This window comes from Temnothorax curvispinosus, unplaced genomic scaffold (genome assembly GCF_003070985.1).
Source record: "Temnothorax curvispinosus isolate PA1 unplaced genomic scaffold, ASM307098v1 QBEX01008837.1, whole genome shotgun sequence".
NCBI lineage: Eukaryota > Metazoa > Arthropoda > Insecta > Hymenoptera > Formicidae > Temnothorax > Temnothorax curvispinosus.
The window spans coordinates 275,736-297,981 of record NW_020218617.1 but is presented as its reverse complement, the minus strand read 5'-3'; the positions used below and the strand labels follow the sequence as shown (position 1 = coordinate 297,981).

Below are 22,246 nucleotides of genomic sequence, written 5' to 3'. Positions count from 1 at the left end.
TATAGCCTCATGTTAAAAGCCTTCTCAATTCTCCGTTAGATAAATATAAAAACATACGCCCAATATTTCGTAAATACAAATCTCATAAATCTATACAAGATACTATTCTCTCAAGTGCTTGCGCAGGAAACGTGGACGTCAATTTTACATTAACGTTATATAACGCCGCTATGTTTCTACGCAATGTTCTCAGAACTCGTGAGGCATTTTCCACCCCTCAGGTACAAGATATTCATGTACACCAACATCTTAAATCCAAAACGTAATCTCAAGTGCAAGCGAACTTGCGTCGAGTTGCGACGAGGGCAAGTTAGTGGATGCTGCGGCGCGCACATTCTGTTCTCTTCCCGTCTTTCCCTCATCTTCCTTCCCACGATGGTCTCGTTCGACCAATCGTCTCTCGTTGGCGGGGGTTGTGCCATAAATGTCGCGTGGCTTATCCCGGATCCCGTCGCCAGATCGGCGCCACCGTGTACACCACCAACGGTATACTAGTCCACACTTTTGACGGCAGCAGCCCAGTCTAAGGTCCAATCCCCGAACCGAACGGTCGCCCAAAAATACTTAGGTAAAGGTCTACATCCTTTCTCTCTCTTACTTTCTTTTTCTCTCTATATCTTTCTTTCCTTCTTTCTCTCTCCGACTGAGACAGGTGCAAAATTTTCTTTTTTCTAAGAAAGAGAGAGAGAGAGAGAGAAAAAACGAATAACGGAAGCCGCGGGGAAAAGTTTTAGCTACGATGAATCGAGAAAGGGGTAGCAAAAAGGGAGGTGCGATACAAGCGCCATTGTGAGTGCCTACGTAAAGGAGAAACAAGAGACTTTCCCTCAATCGCGTGAAAAAACGACGCGATTTTCTAACGCGTTTTACCGAACGCGTCCGCGATCTACTGTGCGACAGTGAAGAAAGAAGCGCCTGGTCAGACGTGGTCCTCCTGCGCTGCTGAAACTACGTCGCATATCTTTAGTAGGAACTCGCTCTTCCACTAACCCACCCACGCAAGACTGCGTGCTAAACATGTTCTAACTATCAACCATGTTCTCTACATTTTATTCTGTTCTTATATGTGTGTACTCACGAGTATTTGTATTCACAAACTAATGTCACTAATTTATCGAAGGCTTGTAGATTAATAAAGCAAATTTAGACTAATAATTTTAATTAACGCGTTCTTGATGTATATGACATTAATGTATAGTAAAAAATAATAAACAAAGAGATTGTGGAGTATTAGTTCTGTCATTATGTCAAACTCATCAGGATTCATCAAGACTTTGTAACAATAAATTGATTCGAGATTCATCATCTCGAAATTCAGGATTTCAGCCTTATTTCATCGGCCAATATAATTGCTCGATGTTATTTTAATATATAATATGTTATCTTTACTCACAAGAGCGCTGTCAGTTACGCATAATCGCAACCTCATTCGTGATCTCACGTCTAGAACACTATTTTTGCTTTGCGTGACTAAATTGCTACCCCGTTGCCGTTTAAAATGACGTTTCTCTCTGACAGCTGTACGTTTAAAATCGAGTACAATCGCGCAAAAGTGTGCGAGCCTTTCAGAAAGACAGATAAATAGCACGAACTTGTACTTGCGTAATATGTACCTACTTTTTCATTTTAACACTCACGCGTTATTGTCAATTTTCTGTAAAATTGCATTTGCATTCTAAATAAAAATTTGTTGATTGCATTATGAGAGATTATTCAATTATTCGATAATTTATCCCCCTGCCGGAAACAAATTTTTTTTAAATATCCTATATGCGTGTAGCATTGATTTTTTTTTTATCGACTTGATATATTTTATTATTATATAATTAAAAATGTAAAATTATATACGTGAGATATATACGTGTTCTAACAGATGTTCAACGGTATCATTGATTAAAAGTATAGTTATTTTATTTTAAAATTTCTTGAGACTCAAAGTTCAAAGAAGAATAAATCTTTAATTTTTATAAATTTAATTATAAATTTAATATTGCCACGATATTACAAAATTATAATATTACTCAGTTATTGAAAGATATCGATCACAAATAATAAACACAAATTGGTTTTCAAAAAATCTATTGAAAAGTATATTTACATATTTACAAGAACCTATGAAGACAATCTGCTCATAATAGATGATGATTTCATTACGAAAAACCGCTTGGGACACAAAAAGTTAAGATGCCTCGTGCACGATCTCTCGAATACGACGACTTTAAAGCGGTCCTTGTTAACGTCGGAAATTTATCGTCCCCGCTCTTCGTGCCGATCGTATTCTCGCCTCCGCCTCCGGTGAATTCTAATTTCGTGAAAGCGAAACTTGGCAATGGCCGGTACGCGTCGTCTACGGTTTCCTTTTTATTGCAATACCAATTTCAGACTCGGTGCAGCACAAGTGCGCCACGCCTAACGGTCGTCGAGCTTACGCCAATCGCCTGCAAGTGCCGGATTGTTTATAATAATTGGCAACGATTTGTTTAAAGCTTACATAACGCGAGCGCGCGCGCGATCACGTATTTATACCGCTGGCCGAGAATAGCCGATCCGCGCGTTCCGCCAAGACCGATGCACGTCTGTTATAACCGTTCCCTTTCTACTGTTAAAACTCAAAACAATTTGCTTATTAATCAAGAAATGCGATGCGAGCTTTACGTTTCTATCAGTTTTTTCGTTTTGTCACTAGAAGGAAAAGTATCGTAAGACTCGCTTAACTTAAACGGATTGTGTAGCGTCACTACTTTCTGATCGCGTCAAGATCAAATTTAACACTGTTATAAACGTGACATCCAAGCGATCTGTCAATCGCTCTGTCACAACAAGTGAGATCTAATCTAGAAATTAATTTTGTTTATCTAAACATCCCGGAAAAACACGTTCCTAGCATTAGCTTAAAATAAGACTTTATCTAATGCAATAGACTAATTTCTCAAAGCTTTGGTAATATAAAATTTAGAATTCTACTACCATCTTCTTGTCTTATTTGTGTGAAATTTTTCTCGTTATCCTTATTCGTAAAAACGCATCAAAAGTGGACTTATTAAAAAATTTGTCATCCTTTCTTTTTATATTAATTTAAAAATTAACAAATAAAACAATAACAAATAAATCTTTAGTTATAACTTTTTTTGATACAATAAGAACTGATTATTATCGACGATACTTATTAATTTCGGATATGTGCAGAATGATGGAATAAGATTTCTAACCAGAAATTATGTCTCTCGTATGTAAACCTACAGTAATTATATATATACACTCGAAGAACATGAACAAACATTTACGTAAACCCGGCATTAAATTAAGAACCGCGTAATAAAAACCCGGGCGTATAATAATCAATGATAATCGCGTAATGTCATCGCATCAGCTGGAACATTGTCTGACCAGAATGGCCGCTACTACTTCCTACGCCACAGCTACTTGCGTATCACGTAACATACACTAGTCTTTTGCGTGGTGCCGATAAAGTTTCGACATTAATATCGCGATGTGCGAAAGTTTTCCTCCGCGTGATTTCCTACGAGACCGTCACGCGGATCCCGGGGCTTTTAACAAGTCACGCGAGCTCCGCAGAGTCTAAAGAAGCGTACGCACTTAAGAAATTCGCGTTCGATCGCCCGCCTGCCAAGTCGCCAACGTCAGTTTCTAACACTTTCTAACTGAACCACGTGTACAAAGTACTTTCATTTTCTGGAAATAATCGCTTAATATAATCGTGCAATATAGCGTTTAATAATAATGCTGATTATGCAATATTATATTCTCTAATAGAAAGAATTTTTTTCTAAAGATAATAACAAGATAGTAATTTTTTAATTATCAACGATTAAAAAAGCCTTAAATTAAATTTAAAGCTGCATGTATGTGAAAATATGAATGAGTAAATTTATCAGCTAGAAAATTTTTATTGCAAACGCGAAAATTAAGTATTTACTGTACAGCTTCAAATAGTGCATGTCGTATGTAAATAATTTTATTACCATATCTTACTAATATAGAAAGATGATTTTGGAAGCCGTCCAGTAACAATTTAATATATAATTCGTCATGAGAAAAGTTACTCGAAATGATAAAGTAAGACAGCTTATTCCATAGATGACTAAAGTTTATTTTTGAATTAATTCAAAGTGAATTCTACTTCAACCGGACATATAATGTATTATTATTTAATCAAGCTGCATTATGTCAAGCTTGGCTATCTTACGAGGTCGCGTGGCGCGAGTAGCGCGGGATTTTCAGCCAAGAATGTTAGAACGACAGGTGGAAGCGCAGTCGTAAACCGTAATCCTCTTGCAACGCATTGGGAGGGTCAACTAAAGCTTCGCACGTGTTAGCGAGAGAGTGCCAAACCTCTTGATTATTTAATTCGTCACGCGTCTTTCATGGCACGTATAACGCAATGATTCGTAAGACACGCGTACGCGAATTCTTGTATTTTCGCGTACAATAAATCATAAAATAGCTTGATTAAATAACAAGAGGCAAAGGTATTCTAATTACGGAATCTTTATTTATACGTAAATGTTTCTGATAAAAATACAAAAATAATTAATATTATTTTTCGATCAAAAACTTATTGATATACAATATCGTTTCAATAACCTATGTCTAATTTCAATTTTTAATAAAAACTCATATTATATATATTACATATAAAAATTAACGTTCACAAATCGCGTTAGATAAACGATTAATAGTTACATATAACTATTCGTGTGACAGATTAATTTTTCTTCATTTATAACAAGCAAGTAGTCTATACTAATTAAAAGTTATTTCAACGATAATTAACCTGGTTCTCAAATTGGCTGTACGGATAGGGGAACGTATTGCAGTTTTTGGATCTACGTCCCAGATGATTTGACCGCGCCATATATATTTTTAGAAGCCATCTAGATTACCACGTTCGTCCGGATGAGGATTTAATCTACCTTCTCTACCGCGTGTGTTTCTACCACGCGTCTATATCTTTCAACATTGTTTTTTCGGCGTTTTTACGTTTAATAAACGCGATAAAAATGCGATTTCCCGCGAAATTCTCATTTCATCATTCAATTTATATATATTTTCCTTGTTATTACATGTAATATTTAGTTTTTAGAAATGTTTAATAAATTTCTTTCAATTCAACGTTTTGGCGTAGAAATCTGCGCAAATTGGTTAGCGTGTCAAGCACTCGTGGCTCGATTCATTTTCACGCGGATGCGATTTTAAGGTCAAGATATTCTCGGACGATCTAGTGGAAGTAGGTACGACGCAACATATCAAAGGATTAAAATTCTAAATAATTTCAAAGATTTCTTTTTACACTTATATAGCTAACCGATACGTTATCACTGTATTCTAGACATCTTTTAGAAAGATATTTTCAAGATATTTTTAAAGATATTGATATAAAAAAATTCAGTTCTCCAGATATTTATAACGTAACCTCCACGATACACACAAGGCCTAACGATTCGAGATCATAAAAGCGCAAATTCGTATTCCATGCGTTCGTCGAGGTTCGGTGCTGGAATCGCCATGACTGTGAGGGATTTTACGAGGTCATTATCGTCGGGACATACTGGTACCATGAGTCTCCAATGGGGGTTCGCGAAAATCGGTCAAAGTCAGACGGAGACTCGTCGACTATGCTGCCTCGAACGCGACTTCTCTCTCGACGCTTCCACCTGTTACCAACTAAAAACGGACCGGGGCCCGGGCAGCCTAAATATAGCGTCCGCGCGGGTGCGAATCCGGGACTCTTGCGTCACGGCGCGGCGCGTCGCTTGTGGGCGCCGCGACGCCTTCCTTTTTGCTTACTCGAGAATGCAGACTGGAGAACAAATCACGAAAGCTTAGGGGACCTGCCTACCCTCCTCGCATGCTTTCTAAATGCTCGGAGATTGAGTTGCAGAGTTCGATGCGACAGCTCAACTAACTTGCTTTATAAAAAGCTCGAAAAAATTAATCAAAAATTAATTCTCCCAAATTTTATACATTTTGTTTCTAAAAATGTTTTAATTAAATTGCTGTTACACATATTACGTATACATTATATACAAAATATATATAACATATCCTTATAAAATAATATCAAGATTATAAAATTCTGACAACGTTATCTTAAAGATTTATGCCCATTGAAAACAAGAAGCAATCAACTGTTTCATATTTTCTACAAATTGTGTATATACTTAAACAGTTAGATGGCTACTAATTTTCAATAAAGATAACAGTGTCAGAATTTTATAATCTTGATATTATTTTATAAGAAAAAACGCAATCAATAATTGCGATATTTATATTAAAAATATAAGTGTCATATACCAAAATCATATCGCATGTACATGCACTTAATACAAATAACCCAGATATATTTTTTAAATAAGACTAACGCAACGGGGTAACCCCATTTTCACTTCATCTTCACGACCTTCAGTCATTCCCGCCGAGAATGAAACAGGAATATCTGTGAAACCGCTCGGGCGATCCAGGGCGACTATAAAGTACGCGTGACGCTAAAATTAGCGGCATCCGTTGCGTCAACAAAAAGAAAAACGACGCTCCCGTTTTGTGTCGGGCTACTATTGCCCAACGCAAGAAACCAATCTTGCTTTCTCACGCGATCGAAAGCGAGACGCGACTAAGTGACAATTTTCGAATTACAAATCTGAATTTGACGACGTCAATTTATCATTTCGTCAGTTCAATTTAAAAACAACGTTATAGTGTTATAATAATTTTTGTGCAATTTGAAAAATATTAAAATACTGCTATATAGATAAAAATAAGTTTATTTATATCTTCATATTACCTTAAATTCTCTCATATCTCCTAATATTACCAAACATTTTTTATTAACAAATTAAAAGAAGTGACATTAAAAGACGGAGAGAGAAAGAGAAAGAGAAAATTAAACTAGGGTTGATACGAATTCATTTGGCAGAATTATATCGTGAATAAATAAAGGGATTGACTGCGTCATGATAATGGATTGCGGAAATGGAGCACAGTTTACTGAAGCAAGGTTAAAAAAGCACAGCCGCACCTACGCAAGTCGTTAAATTTAAGGTGGTTTATGCAATCACCTTGAGCCACAAGAATTTTGTATAGCGCTTATTACCTCTCTCATAGAAACATTGTTTCCGATTGTATTAAAACAAACCTCTGGTAATTTATAATATTTCTTTATCCTATTCAAAAATAAAATAGTCAAAGCTTTCTCGATATAAAATTTTTTGGCATGAATTTCTTAATTTATATAAAGTTCTTCCACATCTATGATCCATTTTCTTTGCAATTTAATAAATTACTAATTGCAAACGTTTTATACGTGCAAGAAATTGAGAGAAAGAGAAAACTTTTAGAGTAAAAAACGTTAAAAGATATATCTTTATATGCATAATTGTCACATTCTCCTTTATTTTAAAATTTATTTACTGTACTTTTCTTTAATAAAAGTTTAATTAAACGCTCTTCTTTACAATATTAAATTATTCGAATTAAAATTCTTCAAAGTAACATGAATTAAAAAAAAGTTTATTTACCAACTAATCAATATATCTAAACTATTTTGGAATTTGATAAAAACTGATGATGGGCGGCGTTTAAATTGAGAATATGTTGCATGTTCTTTAAACTTTTCAGCGATCTTTACATGTACGACAGTTTTTACATTTCCACACGAGGAAAAGCGATTCCTACAAAGAATGAACGATTAGAAACTTTTATAAATACTCTCGCAAAATTGTATTCGCCCGTATTCTCGCGGCTCGTGAATATAGCTATTTTTTCGGCGAGGATCACATGCAACTTAATTATCTGTTTATTTCTTTCCTTATTACAGCGAACGAGTGTGGTTAGCAGTTCAGTAGAGCGGCAAAATGGACGCGCGATTCAGAAGCAATCTCGATATGATCGGGCGCAACGAGCCCATCACAAGGAAGGCGAAATTTTGGCAGAGTTACGTACGGGCCCTGAAAGGTAAGACGTTCACTTCACACGCGTATATAAAACTGTTTCTCTTCGAATTTCCAATAAATATGCGCTCTGAATTTATATTAATTGTACAGTTTTCCACGTATAAAAAGCAAGATGCGTAAACATTTCTCAAAATTTCTTGCGCATTTTTTTACGCGGCGTTTAATCAATTCAATACGTACGTTTAGCTCATCAGGTTGTTCATGCCATGTACTTTTTATTTAACTAGTCTTTTTTAGATATAAATTTTAATATCGCACGCTGTTCACTGTATAATACATCAAAAAATTTTTTTTGAAATGAAAATCGAAATAAAAACAGGCACTGACGACATCAGAGCTCCCGAGCACACTCACAGGCCCCGCGGCATTTTCCGCTCGGATTTTCCTGAGCTGCATTCCACCTCGTGGCCGTTTGGAAAGTCAATCTACGAAAACCCGATTCACGCAGCCGACCGTATTAATGTTCCCGGATACAGGTGTGTACGCGAATTATTTTCTTCTCGTTCGCCATCGTTCATCGCCACGGATAAGATGATTAGCGACTTATTAAAATTATTAAATTCCAGATTTATTAAAATTAGCTAAATTACAGAATGTCAAAATACAAGACAGAATCGTATTATCGCATTCCTTTTCAGTATGTTTAGACACACATTATTTATACAACGAATGTATTCTAGATATGTCTTGTATATCGATTCTTGGCAGACATCCAAAAATACGGAAATATATCTGTGTCGGCCTACTTTGCGAAATTTCAGTCCTACTTTCTAGTAATGATAATCAATATAATGGTGAAATATGTATATGTATAATTTAATAACTCTTTATATTTTATTTAAGCAAAGAGAAAAACTTGGAAATGAGTGTTAAATTATTATGAATTTATTATGAATTAAGTATCTATGCGTTCCAGGTTTGCGAAATATTAACGAGATTACGTTTTTGTCTCTCTCTTCCAGGTATTTACCCGTGCACCGCGAGATCTACGGCTACTCGCCAAGGCAGCTGTATCCCCATCAGTACAAACCCGTAGAACGCTTCACCCCCGGTACGTACTAAAGAACTGTGACCAAAAGAGTCCAAAAGAGAGTGAACGGCGTCTTAGAAAAAAAAAATCGAAAGCGCGAAACGAAACGAAAACTCTTATAATACCTCGATGTCGAACGAGAGCGAGAGAGTGAGAGAAAGTGAGAGAGAAAGAGAGAATGTGAGAGAGAAAACGTGAAAAAAAAATAGGAGACAATAAGCGCGATGAAAAACAGAACGAGCAGAAGTAGAGTAGAACCGAAAAACGCGAGTAAGAAACGAGAAAAAGCATGAACGCAGAGAATGGATTATGAAAATCACCAAGGCGTACCGTTACCGCAATGTGTTAACAGATAACTACACTTGTTCTCGTGGACCTTCCTAGATTAAGTTCTCGATGTATAACCCGGTGCTTTTGGCTTCTGGCCGGCGTTCTAAAAGGGACGAAAAAAAAAAAAATACAAGCGGAATGAACAATCATTCTCGAGAGAAAGACATCGTTGCATCTTACGCACGCACACGCGACTCTCCGGGCCTTTCTCAGAAGCCAGAAACGCCTCCCCGGAGAGGTACCGTACATCACATTCTTACCCCTCCACCTTGCCTGCATAATTTAACCGAGGAGAAAAGAACCTACATCAAACACGGACTTGCCATTCTTCCACCCGCCCAACCTCGCCCCCCAAACCCCGACTTTACGCCACGTGTCGCTACTACTCCGATATGTGTAAAATGCGTATGCACTTTTTGGACGTAACGTGATGTCAATCAGACCGTTTGTTTAGTCTCACTGTAAATCGTAATAATAATCGTGTCTACCTTCATACCATACGCCATGTGTAATACTAATTATTTTACGCGTCTCTCTTTGTATCTAAGTTATTATACTTATATCGCTATATAAGAACACATTTACGTACGTATATAAATATATGTACAATATGTTTCAATATCTGAAGACTTCCCTGCCTCGCGACGCTCCACTTCAGAGTTACATCCCTGTCTTTGAATCCTAATCGATTGATCGAGACCGAACTCAGATCGACATGACATAAACTTACGATGAAATACTCCATCATATAAAATAAACACAATTAGAAAAAATTGAGGCGGGTAATAGTTTCAACAAAATATTGAATTAATCAAAACTATATGTTGTAATTTCAATATAATATTTGATACATTCGATATTCGAATTGTGACAAGTTTTCCAATCGCCTCAAGTTTTCCTAGATTAAATTAACATTGTCTTTCATTATCATATCAGCTTTTTAATATTCTAATTTAATAAATTTGAAATCACTCTAGCGCATAAATATAATTTGTCATCTTAAATAAAGAAGACATCAGAATAATATCGAAATGATCAGTTCTGAAGAAACTGATTCTTCTAAATTTTCGTTATTCATCCACGATCAAATAAATAAAAGAAATATTTTCCCGTTGTAATAATGTATCAAATTTTCTCATTCCAATCATCGCATATTTCTAATAATCAAATTAACTATCTAATTTCAACGAGTAACTTTATCAACGGATCGACCATTATTGATATCATGCCTAATTTGAATCGAGCATTCAAGCATCACGGATCATCGTTCATCGTTCACCGTTCCATCGATCATGGATCACACGTGGATCATACGTGTCGTGCCCGAGGTGCCACCCTGTGACTCGTCTCTAGAGAGAAAGTGCATTTCCTACCTCGTCGTATGTTCAGTAACGATTCAGAGTTATCAAAGTGGGGTATCATTGTCGATTTGCGCGGTCTCGCACGCCGCTGAGCAGAGATTCTGATTTTCTGATTTCCAGGCGCTAGACCCAACAAGTGGTTCATACTGAATCGCATCATCGATTTGAGTGACCTTAGACGCCAACAGATCTCCCGAAAGTGGGAGACCAAAGAGCGAATCGCGCTCACCTCCCGAGCGCGACGTCATTGCTTACGAAACACGATTAACTAACGTCATGCACAATCTCAATAATCCCGCTTATTCCTCACATTTATGAATATCACATTGCACTATACACACATATGCATCACCCATAGAAGAAACCAAATAATTGCTTAGCGTTTTGTCTAATAAAATTGTTCCACGTAATTTTTGCAATCGGTAATGTAATGCTTTTTTAAAAGTATTAGGCCGTGACCTTTTTAATAATTTTTTTATAACGGTTTTATTAATTGCAATCAAATGTGATGTTTAATTAAAAATGGATTAATATAATTGTTGTAACGTGGAATATTATAAAAAGACAAATTGGTTAATAAATAATGACATTTTTAAGCAATTTTACTTTCATTACTGTAATCATATTTTTGCATATTTTTCATCTAACCATTGATTATATTTTATTCGCGCAATAGTTTAAACATTAAAATAAGTTAAATATTAGTGTGCACAATCACACACACACACACACACACACACGCATTTAGAGAGAGCATGTGTACTTTTAATCACGAATACTATACAAGATAATTTTGTATAAAAATTAAATATATGAAATTAAATAAATTCACGTATACACATCGGTTTACATCTTACAATTACTAATTTATTATTACTTACAAAATGTCAGTCGCTTTTTGATAATATGAAACAATCTCATATCGCAATCCTGAGCATTGCCAATACACATCCTTTCTCTCCCTTCCTTTCTTCTAATATATTAAGATAGTCGAAAGAACATCGCAATTTTTCACGAATGAAAAAACGCGCCACCAAAAAAAAAACATAAAGTTTTAAAACATTAGCCATTGCGATTGAAAACCGAAATAAAAAATTCGACATTTTACGAGAGTGCAACAAAAACCTTTTACGACAGCTAAAAAATCAATAAAATAGTCATTTCTTTTTATACAATTTTTATAACGCATTTTGCATTATATTTTTTTTATTTTTAATATAATATGAGACACTCACAAGGACAGGGTGCGAACATGCAGTATTCAGGAATCCTTAACTCTTACAGCTGAGGTGGAGGTCGCAGCTTGATTGCGAAAAACCGAATGAGCCAAAAAGGAGATATAAAACAGCATTGAAAATGGGATAAAGTGGTGGAAAAGCAGACTTTTCTGATTATCATATGCGCTACTTTAAGCAGCATTGTACACAATCATACAGTGAATTAGTAAAATAATTATGTGATAATAAAGTGGAATTGCGATTGGCACAGAGTGTGTGATAACGTATGGTAGTTCTGTCGGAAAGGGACAATACACGCGTATTTGAGCAGAGCTGGCGAAAGAGTGACGTGCGGAAAAATTTTCCTTTTCGAAAAAATTTTGATGAAGAAATAAACTGACATCGAAACATGGCCGCCCAAAACTTGAAAAAGCTGGAAATTTTCTCTCGACGCTTGCGCGTTCTAATTCGTGCTTCCGATTTTTCAGACACAACATCGTCGCCTGTCTCCCCATAAAAATTGTCCAACTCCTTCGTATCGTAGTACAAATGCAGTAAAAAAATATTACAAATATACACACAAAAGTACACTTACACCGATGTAATTTACTGAAACTGCCGTTGACAGCGTACACTTCTCAGTTTTACTTACATTATTTGTGCGTTATCGCAATAAACATAAAGAACAGATTTTATGATCCATGTAGTATAAATTGAGATTATGGGAGATCCAAGAGTGATGCGCGTAGAAAAATCGAAAGTTTCTTTTTAATACACGCTCTAATCGGCAATAATACATGCACGCGTATTTACTAACAATGGTAAAATTAACGTGCAATTAATTACAACCAGATCCAGAAATTTCTATCTTTTTCAGGATATGGCATGTACTTTTCTTTCGTTAATTGTCGATCCCCAACCTCTTTAGAACCCCTTTTCTAGCTTTTATATAAGTGAGCCACCTCCGCCAAACATAATTTTGTCATGACTGGAATTGCATAATTAACGACTGCTAATCTATGATGATTACATGGACGTATACGGATCGTCGCAATACTCGCAATAGTCATAGAGGATCGCCACGAATACTGTACATAGTTTACGTTGGATTGCACACCTGGATTTTAGTACGTATCGATCTTTAACGAAGAATTTTACGTAACTTATTCAAGCTTCGAAAGCTTAGGCAGTGTGATAGATTAACTGACTTATGAAAAATAGTAGAAAGTTGATAAATTACTAGTGCAGCATTAATAACGGGGGAAAACTATCATAGCCACAATATTCGTAAGGTAAAAGATTTACAATGGAGAAATAAAATTATATTAATATATCAATTATCATTTTATCGAAGCAAAATTGTTCTAAGTAAGCAGCAAATATTTAAGTTAGATTATAAATTTACTAATAAAACGTGCAAAATACGAATTAGAACTAATATTCAGCGATAGTTGTAGTACGTTGTAAAGTAAAAGCAGTCGAAAATTGATAGCTTCATGATATCGATATAGTAGTGACCGAGCACACAATTAATAATCACGATTAATAATCACAAAAAGAAAGTTTAGCGAGCTTTAGTTTAGCCGTCATAGCTCATAATTAGGCATCTGAATCGCATTTTAGCAGCATTTTAGCAGTACAGATCACCGTCTCTTTATTTCTTTTCCATTACGAATTTTGATAACCAAACTGTTTTTTTTACAAACCGCCGCAGATTTTTTATGTCACCGACTTTTTGAAGCAGCTTTTTTCCACAAGGTTAGTATGTTTTTTTTCACTTTACGTGACGTCATGCTATTTTTTGTGACAGCGATTTTTTTACACACAGGCTCATGTGTGACGCGAGTTTACGCCAGCTTTCGATAATAGACTTTCTATGATATAGCATAGAAGTTACTTGATAGTTAGACGCGCACGGCTTACAACGATATATAAAACAGGGACAAAACCCTAGCATTTTAACTTCCCGCATTTCCTATAGGCAAACCGAATTATAACTTTAAGTGACAGTTTGTGAGAGTATAAAACGCAACTTTACTTTAATTTAAAAATTAATTTTTGACTCACCGACCTCGATGCGCAGCAGCGGAGATGTAACTACGATGATAACCTGTAACATACAAATTGAAACAGAGCTCTAGTTAATGTATCGCAAATCAAAGTTTCAAACTCATCGCTAATCATATTTTAAAGAACCGTCAATTAAACGCAGAAATAACAAAATGCATGCATGCATTAGTGTGTGTAACGTGTAATTTTTTCAAAACCGAACAATATGTTCGTATAAAAATAACTTATGACAAATTGTTCCCGATGTATTTTAATTTAGTAGCTTATCATTACTTAATAATGCTTGCTGCTTCATGCATGATGTATGTATGTAGGTATATACATGTGCTTAATATGAAATTATTATTATTGCAAAAGCGGATATTGCACAAGTAATTAAAAGATAAAACGCCTATTCGCTAAAACACTAAGAGAAGAGAAAATGGAACGTAAGAGAGATCAATTTGGCAAACTTTAGGCCATATGCAAACGAATTATACTGTTACGTTAATTATTGATAATCTTAATTTAAAAAAGAAAGATATATATGTGATGTTGATTGGTTTTTGCCTTCATTCTCACAAATGGCAAAATTACGATACAGCGAAACCATTCGACGCTGAGAAGGCTTGGACTGATCATCTGAACCGCTTGGCGGACATCGACAGACTTTACCCGAGCAAATCACCGCTTATGGCTCGTCACTTAAGCCCACCGCTCAGTACGAAACGATTGTTCGATATTCACGGTGAGTATAAAACGCAACTTTACTTTAATTTAAAAATTAATTTTTGACTCACCGACCCCGATGCACACAGCAGCGGAGATGTATATATATAACTACGATGATAACCAGTAACATACATACCATGATACATGAAGTAACATACATACGATGATAACCAGTAACATACATACAATTAATATTTAAAAAAATATCTACTTAGCTCATTAAATTTTATATTTATATACTTTAAGTGAATATTTAAAATAATTATACAATTTTTTAAAAAATTCTTTGTCAAGTATAAGACCTTCTAATTTTACGACTAAAAGTTTCTTCGTCTTACTGTTTATTTAAATCCAAATAGAATATTGAAATAAAAAATAAGAAATATTAAACAATTAAACTAACAAATAATATATAAAAAATAAACTTACCCCAACGTTGCTCCGCTGTCGCCTGATGCCTCCCAGGCCTGCTCCTCCTCTCATTAGGGTACGTAGCACTTACACATTCACAACACGGTAATTACGCGCGACACTTTGATCGAAACTCCCGAAACGGTTGTTATAATGTAACGATCGCGCGATACTTTGTACGACATCTTCGAACGATTGCACGCACTTCATTTTACTCTTCTTTCGGGATAAATCTCGGCATTCTCTTTTCCTTGATCATCCGTTCTTGTTCCATCAAGGCTCTTGAACAATAAATCAAGTAATTTGTTACACATATTTAAAATAATTATACGGTTTTTGAAATAAAAATCTTTCTCTTCAGTCTAATTCTTATAGAATTTGATAAATAAAAGTTTAATTATCGCCCGTATTTATTGCAATAAATCAATATTTATAATTCACATTGTCTATTATATCAATTCTTTCTTTTAGATCGCGCAAAAAACTACTTCAGTAAAGCTGTTATTTCGATCCGCATTATAAATCATTAATCGCAGGTCGTGAATCGTAGGAACGAATAAAGTTATCAATTGCTCATATATAGGGAATCATTGTTGTATTTAAGAAATAATAGCTTGTAAAAGTATGGAGCGGATTGTGTAGCATCTAGCCGGCTCGAGTGTCGTCGTATAAATGATAGCGCGGTAACCTTGTTTACGCATACCGGCCTACACCCCCTCCTTACGCCCCGCTGTACGCCGCACAAGCAAGACAAATTTTAACTGCCTACTTATAACCGCCGCGAAATATTTAAAACCTTTCAAAATTTATATACATTAAATATTTCGTATCTCACATTTCGAATCAATTTCGATAAATGAAAATATTATCGCGTACATTTACCATTTACTTTATACGACCGATCCAATTCGGTGATTCGTGCATAAAACCGCGTTTTAAATCCAAGATCTTTAATAAGATTTAAATGTTATTTTCTAATTTTATCCGTTTTAAATCCAAGATTAGAAAATAACACTTAAATCGAATTAAAATAGATGCAAATTTCAATGCGCGACGTGAGATATAGCATCGTAAAATCTATAAGTAGATATTAAAGAAATAAATTAATCGCGAATATTACGATAAAACAGTAACTTAATTGTAACACCTGTCTTGTATTATTCTTATTTAAGATAAATAAAAATCGCGCGAGGTATCTGTTTCAATAGAAAATCATAAGCGCGATGTGCTCATAAATGCTACCTGTAATAAATCGAGAAAATAATCGCGTTTTAAAAAATAATGCGGAGCGTCTCGTTGCCTGTTCGAGTGTCGCCGTGCGAGTGATAATGCGCGGTAACTCTGTTGTTTACGCGTAATGGTCTACCCCCTCTCCCCCGCTGTCCGCCGAAAAAACAAAGAACTTTAACTGCCGCGAAATATTTAATACCTTATAAAATTTACACTAAATATCTCATGTTTCACGTTTCTAATCAGTTTCGATAGACGAATCTGTTATCGCGTACATTTATCACTTTGTATGATCGATTCAATTCAAGTATAACTCCGCGTTTTAAATCCAAAATTTGAAAAATCACATTTAAATCATAATAAAAATTTCAATGTGCGACATGAGATATAGCATAGCAAGATGTGAGATATAAATATTTATGTAAATTAATGTATTTAATTATTATTACTTTTTTTAAATTTTTGTATGATGAGAACAGTAAAATAGTGTAATTTTAATAAATGAGAAAATTAAATTAAATTGTAGCAAAAAATGTAACGATTTAATTTTAATCTTTTTTCTTAATTTATTATAATTACGTTTACTTTCGGAATATGAGAAATCGGAATATAGTGATAATGAAATAAATTGGTTACTGTTTTTTGATCATATGCCAGATAATCACAAATTTTATTTTTCAAGTTTAAAGATTTGATCATCCTTTTTAAATGGAATTTTTCGATTAATTTGTATTTGCACTTAAATTTACAGTTAAATTTTTATGAAAAGAGGTTTAACATTAAACTCTCTTTTAAATTTCATCTTACAAATAAAGAGATTGCCTCATCCTAGCAACTTTGGTAGGTCGTAAAGATAGAGCCCAGGATAGAGCATTTGCTAAACAATCACTGCTAATAATATTTCGTTCTAGCGCACAAGAAAAGTCCGAAGGCTGCTTTACAGTCATATATACAGCCTTACATAACTAGTATATATTTATAAACAATATCTACCTCGGCAAGAGCTCAGCACCGCCCGCGAGCCAGTCTGCAATCGATTCCAATTAAATTCGTCTCGCGCGCAGGTAATCTCGTGGACGACGACTTCTTATTGCCACGTCCGTCGGTCTTGCTGCGCAAGAAGCCGTTCTTCGATCTCCTGGAACCATCACCAATGGCACCCATCAGTGCGTTTACTAGGGACCCATGGTGGTACCCGAGCTACGCGCCCTATATTCCGAGTTACGCTCAATACCGCACACCGTTCTTTTTGAGGGACAGCTATCTCAGTCCAATTAAGCGTAGCTATCTGTGGAGCCGACATCCCTTCAGGCCCTTCGGTATGTATGCCCACTAGCCCTCTGGCTCGAATAACGTACCGTTTCTTTTTCATGATGATCAAAGATTAATGCCAACTCAATTTTAATTATTAGAATTTATAACCACTAATACATTAATAACAATGCATCCAATAAATTGTACTCAATAAGTAATGACAATTTCGTTTCAAACGTGAAAATATACACTCGTGGCAAATAACGATTACGCAAATTCATGTGACGTGGAGTGGCATTGGTCGTTGACAAACACTGACTACAGATGCTATTAAAAGATGTCGAAGCGTTGCGAAATTTCCGCTATATCGTGGCTATTTAATGCTACGCGTTAAATTTTAAATTTTTAACCCAACTAGAAAAGACGAGTCAAATATTTAAATAGCTTCTTGATAAAAATTTTCTTTATAAAACCTGTAGTCAGTAATCAATATCAATATATTTGCGATTATTATTGCTTTTTAATTTCCTTAAAAGGACATTCGTAATCGCAAATACACATGTAAATCTAGACTACTATCCCAAAAAGTTGAGAAAAAATAATATTATATACCAGTATTGTGTAAGATGCAAAAGAACTATAATTTCACAAATTTTTAAAAATTTATGTAATATTTCAAATTGTCAAATAGCAAGAAGTAGTCTAGAACATAATGCATTTTTTTAACACGCAGTTAACATACATTATTAAATTACAGTTTAAACACCGTCTTATGAAAAACGAAATATTTTTTGCACAAGAAGTGTTTTGCATTTCCACTCGTTTTCGTAATATACGTGAGCTATTGGAACTCATACTCAGCCGTCTATCTTTTTACCAGTAGAATAGCCATAGTCTCGATATAAATTTTGATAATTTTTCACGATTATCGATATCATTAAACATTTAGGGGGACGTTTCTACTGGCGAAAACTTTTCTCGTAATTATCCTTTAATCACTGAATCAATCAATCGATCAATTTTCTTCCAAACATGTGAAGATTGTTTTCAACGTAAAACGATAAAATTTGATTGTATGAAATTTAAGTAAAGTTTAAAAAACTAAGAAATAACATGTGACGATCGAATTTTAAATTTCTCTCGAAAATTGAATCGGCTAGCTCGAGGATAAATTAACAGAAGTCATCGCCAGTCGTGACGTCGGAAAACGGATCGGAATATCCTTTCACTTGTCACGTCGATCGAAAATATCAACCGTCGCGGCCATATGGAGATATTTGGCACCTCGGTGATATTGCTGATGATTTTGGCACAGCCTGTGCCATCAGCTTCGTCAAACTGTGAAATTGAGAACACCTGGTGCCAATTAAGCTGGCGAAATCGACATTTCGGGTATAGGTTTGTTTTTTGAGCGCGTTCCACATTTTTCGAAACAGACTGCGAAATTGTATTCTTGCTTAATCTCCAAGTGAGTGCTTTTCTCAAGACAAACAATTTTTTTTACAAATCGAATAACATACACAAACACCAAGAAAAAAATCTAAAAAACGTCCGAAAGGTGCCTCAACGTTGCAAGTACCCTTCAGACACCTTTCAGACGCGTTTTTTTTATTTCTATCCTGTTTGAGATCTCACCAAAGACAAGTGATTAACGACAGACTCGACTCTATCAATTTGCAAAAACCGAGAGTGTCCGATGCAGATTTAATGTAATGAGACCGATGCTACAGCAAACGAATGTCTATCATTTCAGGAGCGTTATACTACTATTATTCGCAGCCAGTTCCACGATTTCACTTTACCAGCCCGTGGTATAATAAACGTACCACGAATTAAGCGAAAAAAAGTGAGCGATAAGAGATTAAAATGGTCGAAGTGTTGAATCCCTCGCACCCCATTCACTCGTTTAATAAGTCAAACAATCAATAATCTCAATCAGAGTCGGCGGGGATAGTGGTGGCGCATCACGATTCCGAATACGGTTCTCGTTTGCGTCACTTAAAGCGTATTACACTCGCTATTAACCTGCAAGTAGAACGTAACAAATGAGTGATCAGCGTATATATACATCGTAATAGGCCCGTGTTACGGCGGCTGTTTGAATGAGAGAGAATTCGGGCCTCTTAACCCTTGGGCTACCACGCGTGTCTCTTCATTTTCGTTAATTACCGTTACATCGACAGTCCCATATGTCGGAAAATGCGTTTCTCCCCTCGCGTAACCCCCCGATTACACTCGTGTATTAACTCGACTGTTTTTTTTCCCAAATGTTTTTCCCAGAATGCGTCACAAGAATATTCCCTAATCCCTGCGGTAATTATTAAATTACCGAGCCATTACTCCGACTGAGGAGCCGCTGACAGAATCTCGAACACGCGGTACGTGCCCGACAATATCTGCCTGTCCCCAGTGGTGAAATAATTGTATTTGTACAGTGATTAAAAAAAAAGCTCCATTCCGCAAATTACGATCGTTGCTTGATGCACATTTGCCGCATTTATTTGTAAACACTAGAAGAGTTTCAGTTTTGCTCCTCAGCGCCAAAGTGACTCTAATTCGTTAAATATCTTTTTGAATAGCTAGAAATCTTATAGAATTTTAATAATCTTATTATCGATGGAGGAGAAACAATAAAATTATCCGTACGTCTATTATTAATTTTATAAATTTTATAAATTTAACTTTCTTGTGTGATTAAAGTAAAAATATGAAAAGGACAATGCAATGATTTCTTAATATAGAAGCTAGTATATCTTCTAGTGTTAAAATCGATGTATCATTGTATGTATCGCTCGAGGATTATTACCATTCGCAAACCATAGCACTCACCGCTTGTGGGATCGACGCGACGTTTAGCATAACGACTAGTCGTTCTCGGCTGTCCCCGAAGACGCTCGCGGCAGTACAGAAGCGTCGTAGCCGAAGGGTTTCGTTAACGAAACATCATCCTAATTCCTCACGTAATCGGTAGCATAATCATCTAATCATAAAGTTGTTTTACAATCAACATCTCTCACGACGGTCTGTACTAGGGATCGGACAACGCGCCGGAATCCGCCGCGGATACGCCGCGGATACGCCGCCATTTTGAGATTTGAGGGTCGATTGGTCGAAAGTCGAAAGCAACCGACGCGCCGTGCGTCGCGCCCGCGCCCGCGCCGCGCGAAGTTTCAAACTGTACTACTCTAATGCAAAAGTAACCATTCGAATGTTTATTATGTTCAATGTGGTTTAACCTTAAATAATTTATATTGTATTATATTTTAAAATAATGTAAAATATTTTAATAATTATTTATATTTACGTAAATATAATATTTTTACCATTATATTTACTTAACACATATTGGATGTAATAAATATGATACGAAACGGAAGTGACTCTCGAATGGCGGCAATCAATCCGCAGTCTGTTGACGTATTGTCTGATCCCTTACTAGAGGATCCCTAGTCTGTACATGATTTGAGAACCTGTATTTTATGAACCATCATTTTACTCATTTTTTTTTTCATGTACACATATTTTCAACTAATGTGTATATCAAATGAGTTTTTTCAGTGAAAGACACTTGTGTGTCGAATATTTATGTCTCGAATACTCCCAGACGAGTGTACCGGGAGGCCTCGTTCACGGTGTAATATTTCTGTTCGATGTAGTATAGCTAATATATCAATATATTAAATGTCGCGTAGAGTAGTTCAAGTTACTACTTATAATTTACCAGTTTTCAGCTTGCTGTGTTAAATTTAGACTCATATTTAGCGATTGATGTTGATGCCTTTATAATACCGTGTTTACATTGTATTTATAAATGACTAACTGCCATCAGTATATAGTCGAAACATTACACCGCGTACAACGAGGATGTCTAAAAATCTGTTTTGTAATGTTTAACTGTACATCGTATGAAAATTCCATGAAATCGTTCTGTTAAATTTCCCAAAGGTTTCTACGAAAGGATACGTATTACAATTTGAAGATTAATGAGAATTCTTGCTGAGCATGGCAAATGTCAAAAATCTTTAGCGTCTCTAAAAATCCCGCATTTATTTTAAACGTCGCATATCAATTCACTTTGTACACTTTCTTCAGTAGAAACCTCGAAGTTAGGCTCTTATGGAAAAATAATAAATCAAGAATTGAGCTTATCTCGACGTCGCATTGATAAGCGCGATTAATCGACATAAAGATTTATGATTTCTCAAATATTATTTTTTTCATTTAAATATTTTTCCATAAGTGCACACGTGATCATTGTTCTGTTTTCTCATATTTGATCAACGCATTTCTCTTTTTACAGCTCACGCTTACTGATGACTGCCTGGTGCCACGCGGAAAGCGTGAAACAAAAAAAAACGACGAAAAAAAGAAAAAATGATGCCTGAAATAGGTCAACCAAAAAAAGAAAGAAAACTTACATCATGTCTCCCGAAAGAATTTTGGCGTCTCTATCACAGTGCATATTTCCACGGAATTTTATTTATTTATTAACATTTCCCGTCATATGATTTATTGTACGTTTCATCCATAATCTGAAATAAAATAAACACTGCCAAAATTTTATTACGCAAATATCAGTTTATCCGATCTCATTTCCCTTCCAGGCATAATTTTCAAAATGACATCCTCATAATTTTAATTACAACCATTTATGATTCATAA

General features: G+C 35.4%; 1 protein-coding gene across 5 annotated transcripts; it reads left to right on the top strand.

Annotated features, from left to right (window-relative positions):
- The first annotated feature begins 449 nt into the window (after positions 1–449).
- On the top strand, positions 450–22,147 carry LOC112458399. 5 transcript variants are annotated; one of them, XR_003041203.1, is made up of 8 exons: positions 450–568; positions 7,835–7,971; positions 8,290–8,446; positions 8,933–9,021; positions 14,562–14,705; positions 17,395–17,649; positions 19,865–19,962; positions 21,885–22,147. XR_003041203.1 is itself a non-coding variant. In XM_025022016.1 (8 exons), the coding sequence occupies exons 2-7, from the start codon at positions 7,872–7,874 to the stop codon at positions 19,418–19,420; spliced, it is 828 nt and encodes a 275-aa protein (XP_024877784.1). In that variant the 5' UTR covers positions 450–568; positions 7,835–7,871; the 3' UTR covers positions 19,421–19,430; positions 21,885–22,147. The 5 variants fall into 5 exon arrangements, 4 of the variants coding, with proteins under 4 accessions (XP_024877784.1, XP_024877788.1, XP_024877787.1 ...); XM_025022016.1 differs by lacking the exon at positions 19,865–19,962 and adding an exon at positions 19,338–19,430; XM_025022019.1 differs by lacking the exons at positions 450–568; positions 19,865–19,962 and adding exons at positions 662–789; positions 19,338–19,430.
- Positions 22,148–22,246: the final 99 nt, after the last annotated feature.

Coding starts and splice junctions, on each gene's coding strand:
- LOC112458399 (XM_025022016.1), top strand. CDS start 7,872: ATGGACGCGCGATTCAGAAGCAATCTCGATATGATCGGGCGCAACGAG. Junction 9,022..14,561: donor CGTAGAACGCTTCACCCCCG/GTACGTACTAAA, acceptor ATTACGATACAG/CGAAACCATTCGACGCTGAG. Junction 17,650..19,337: donor ACATCCCTTCAGGCCCTTCG/GTATGTATGCCC, acceptor CTATCATTTCAG/GAGCGTTATACTACTATTAT.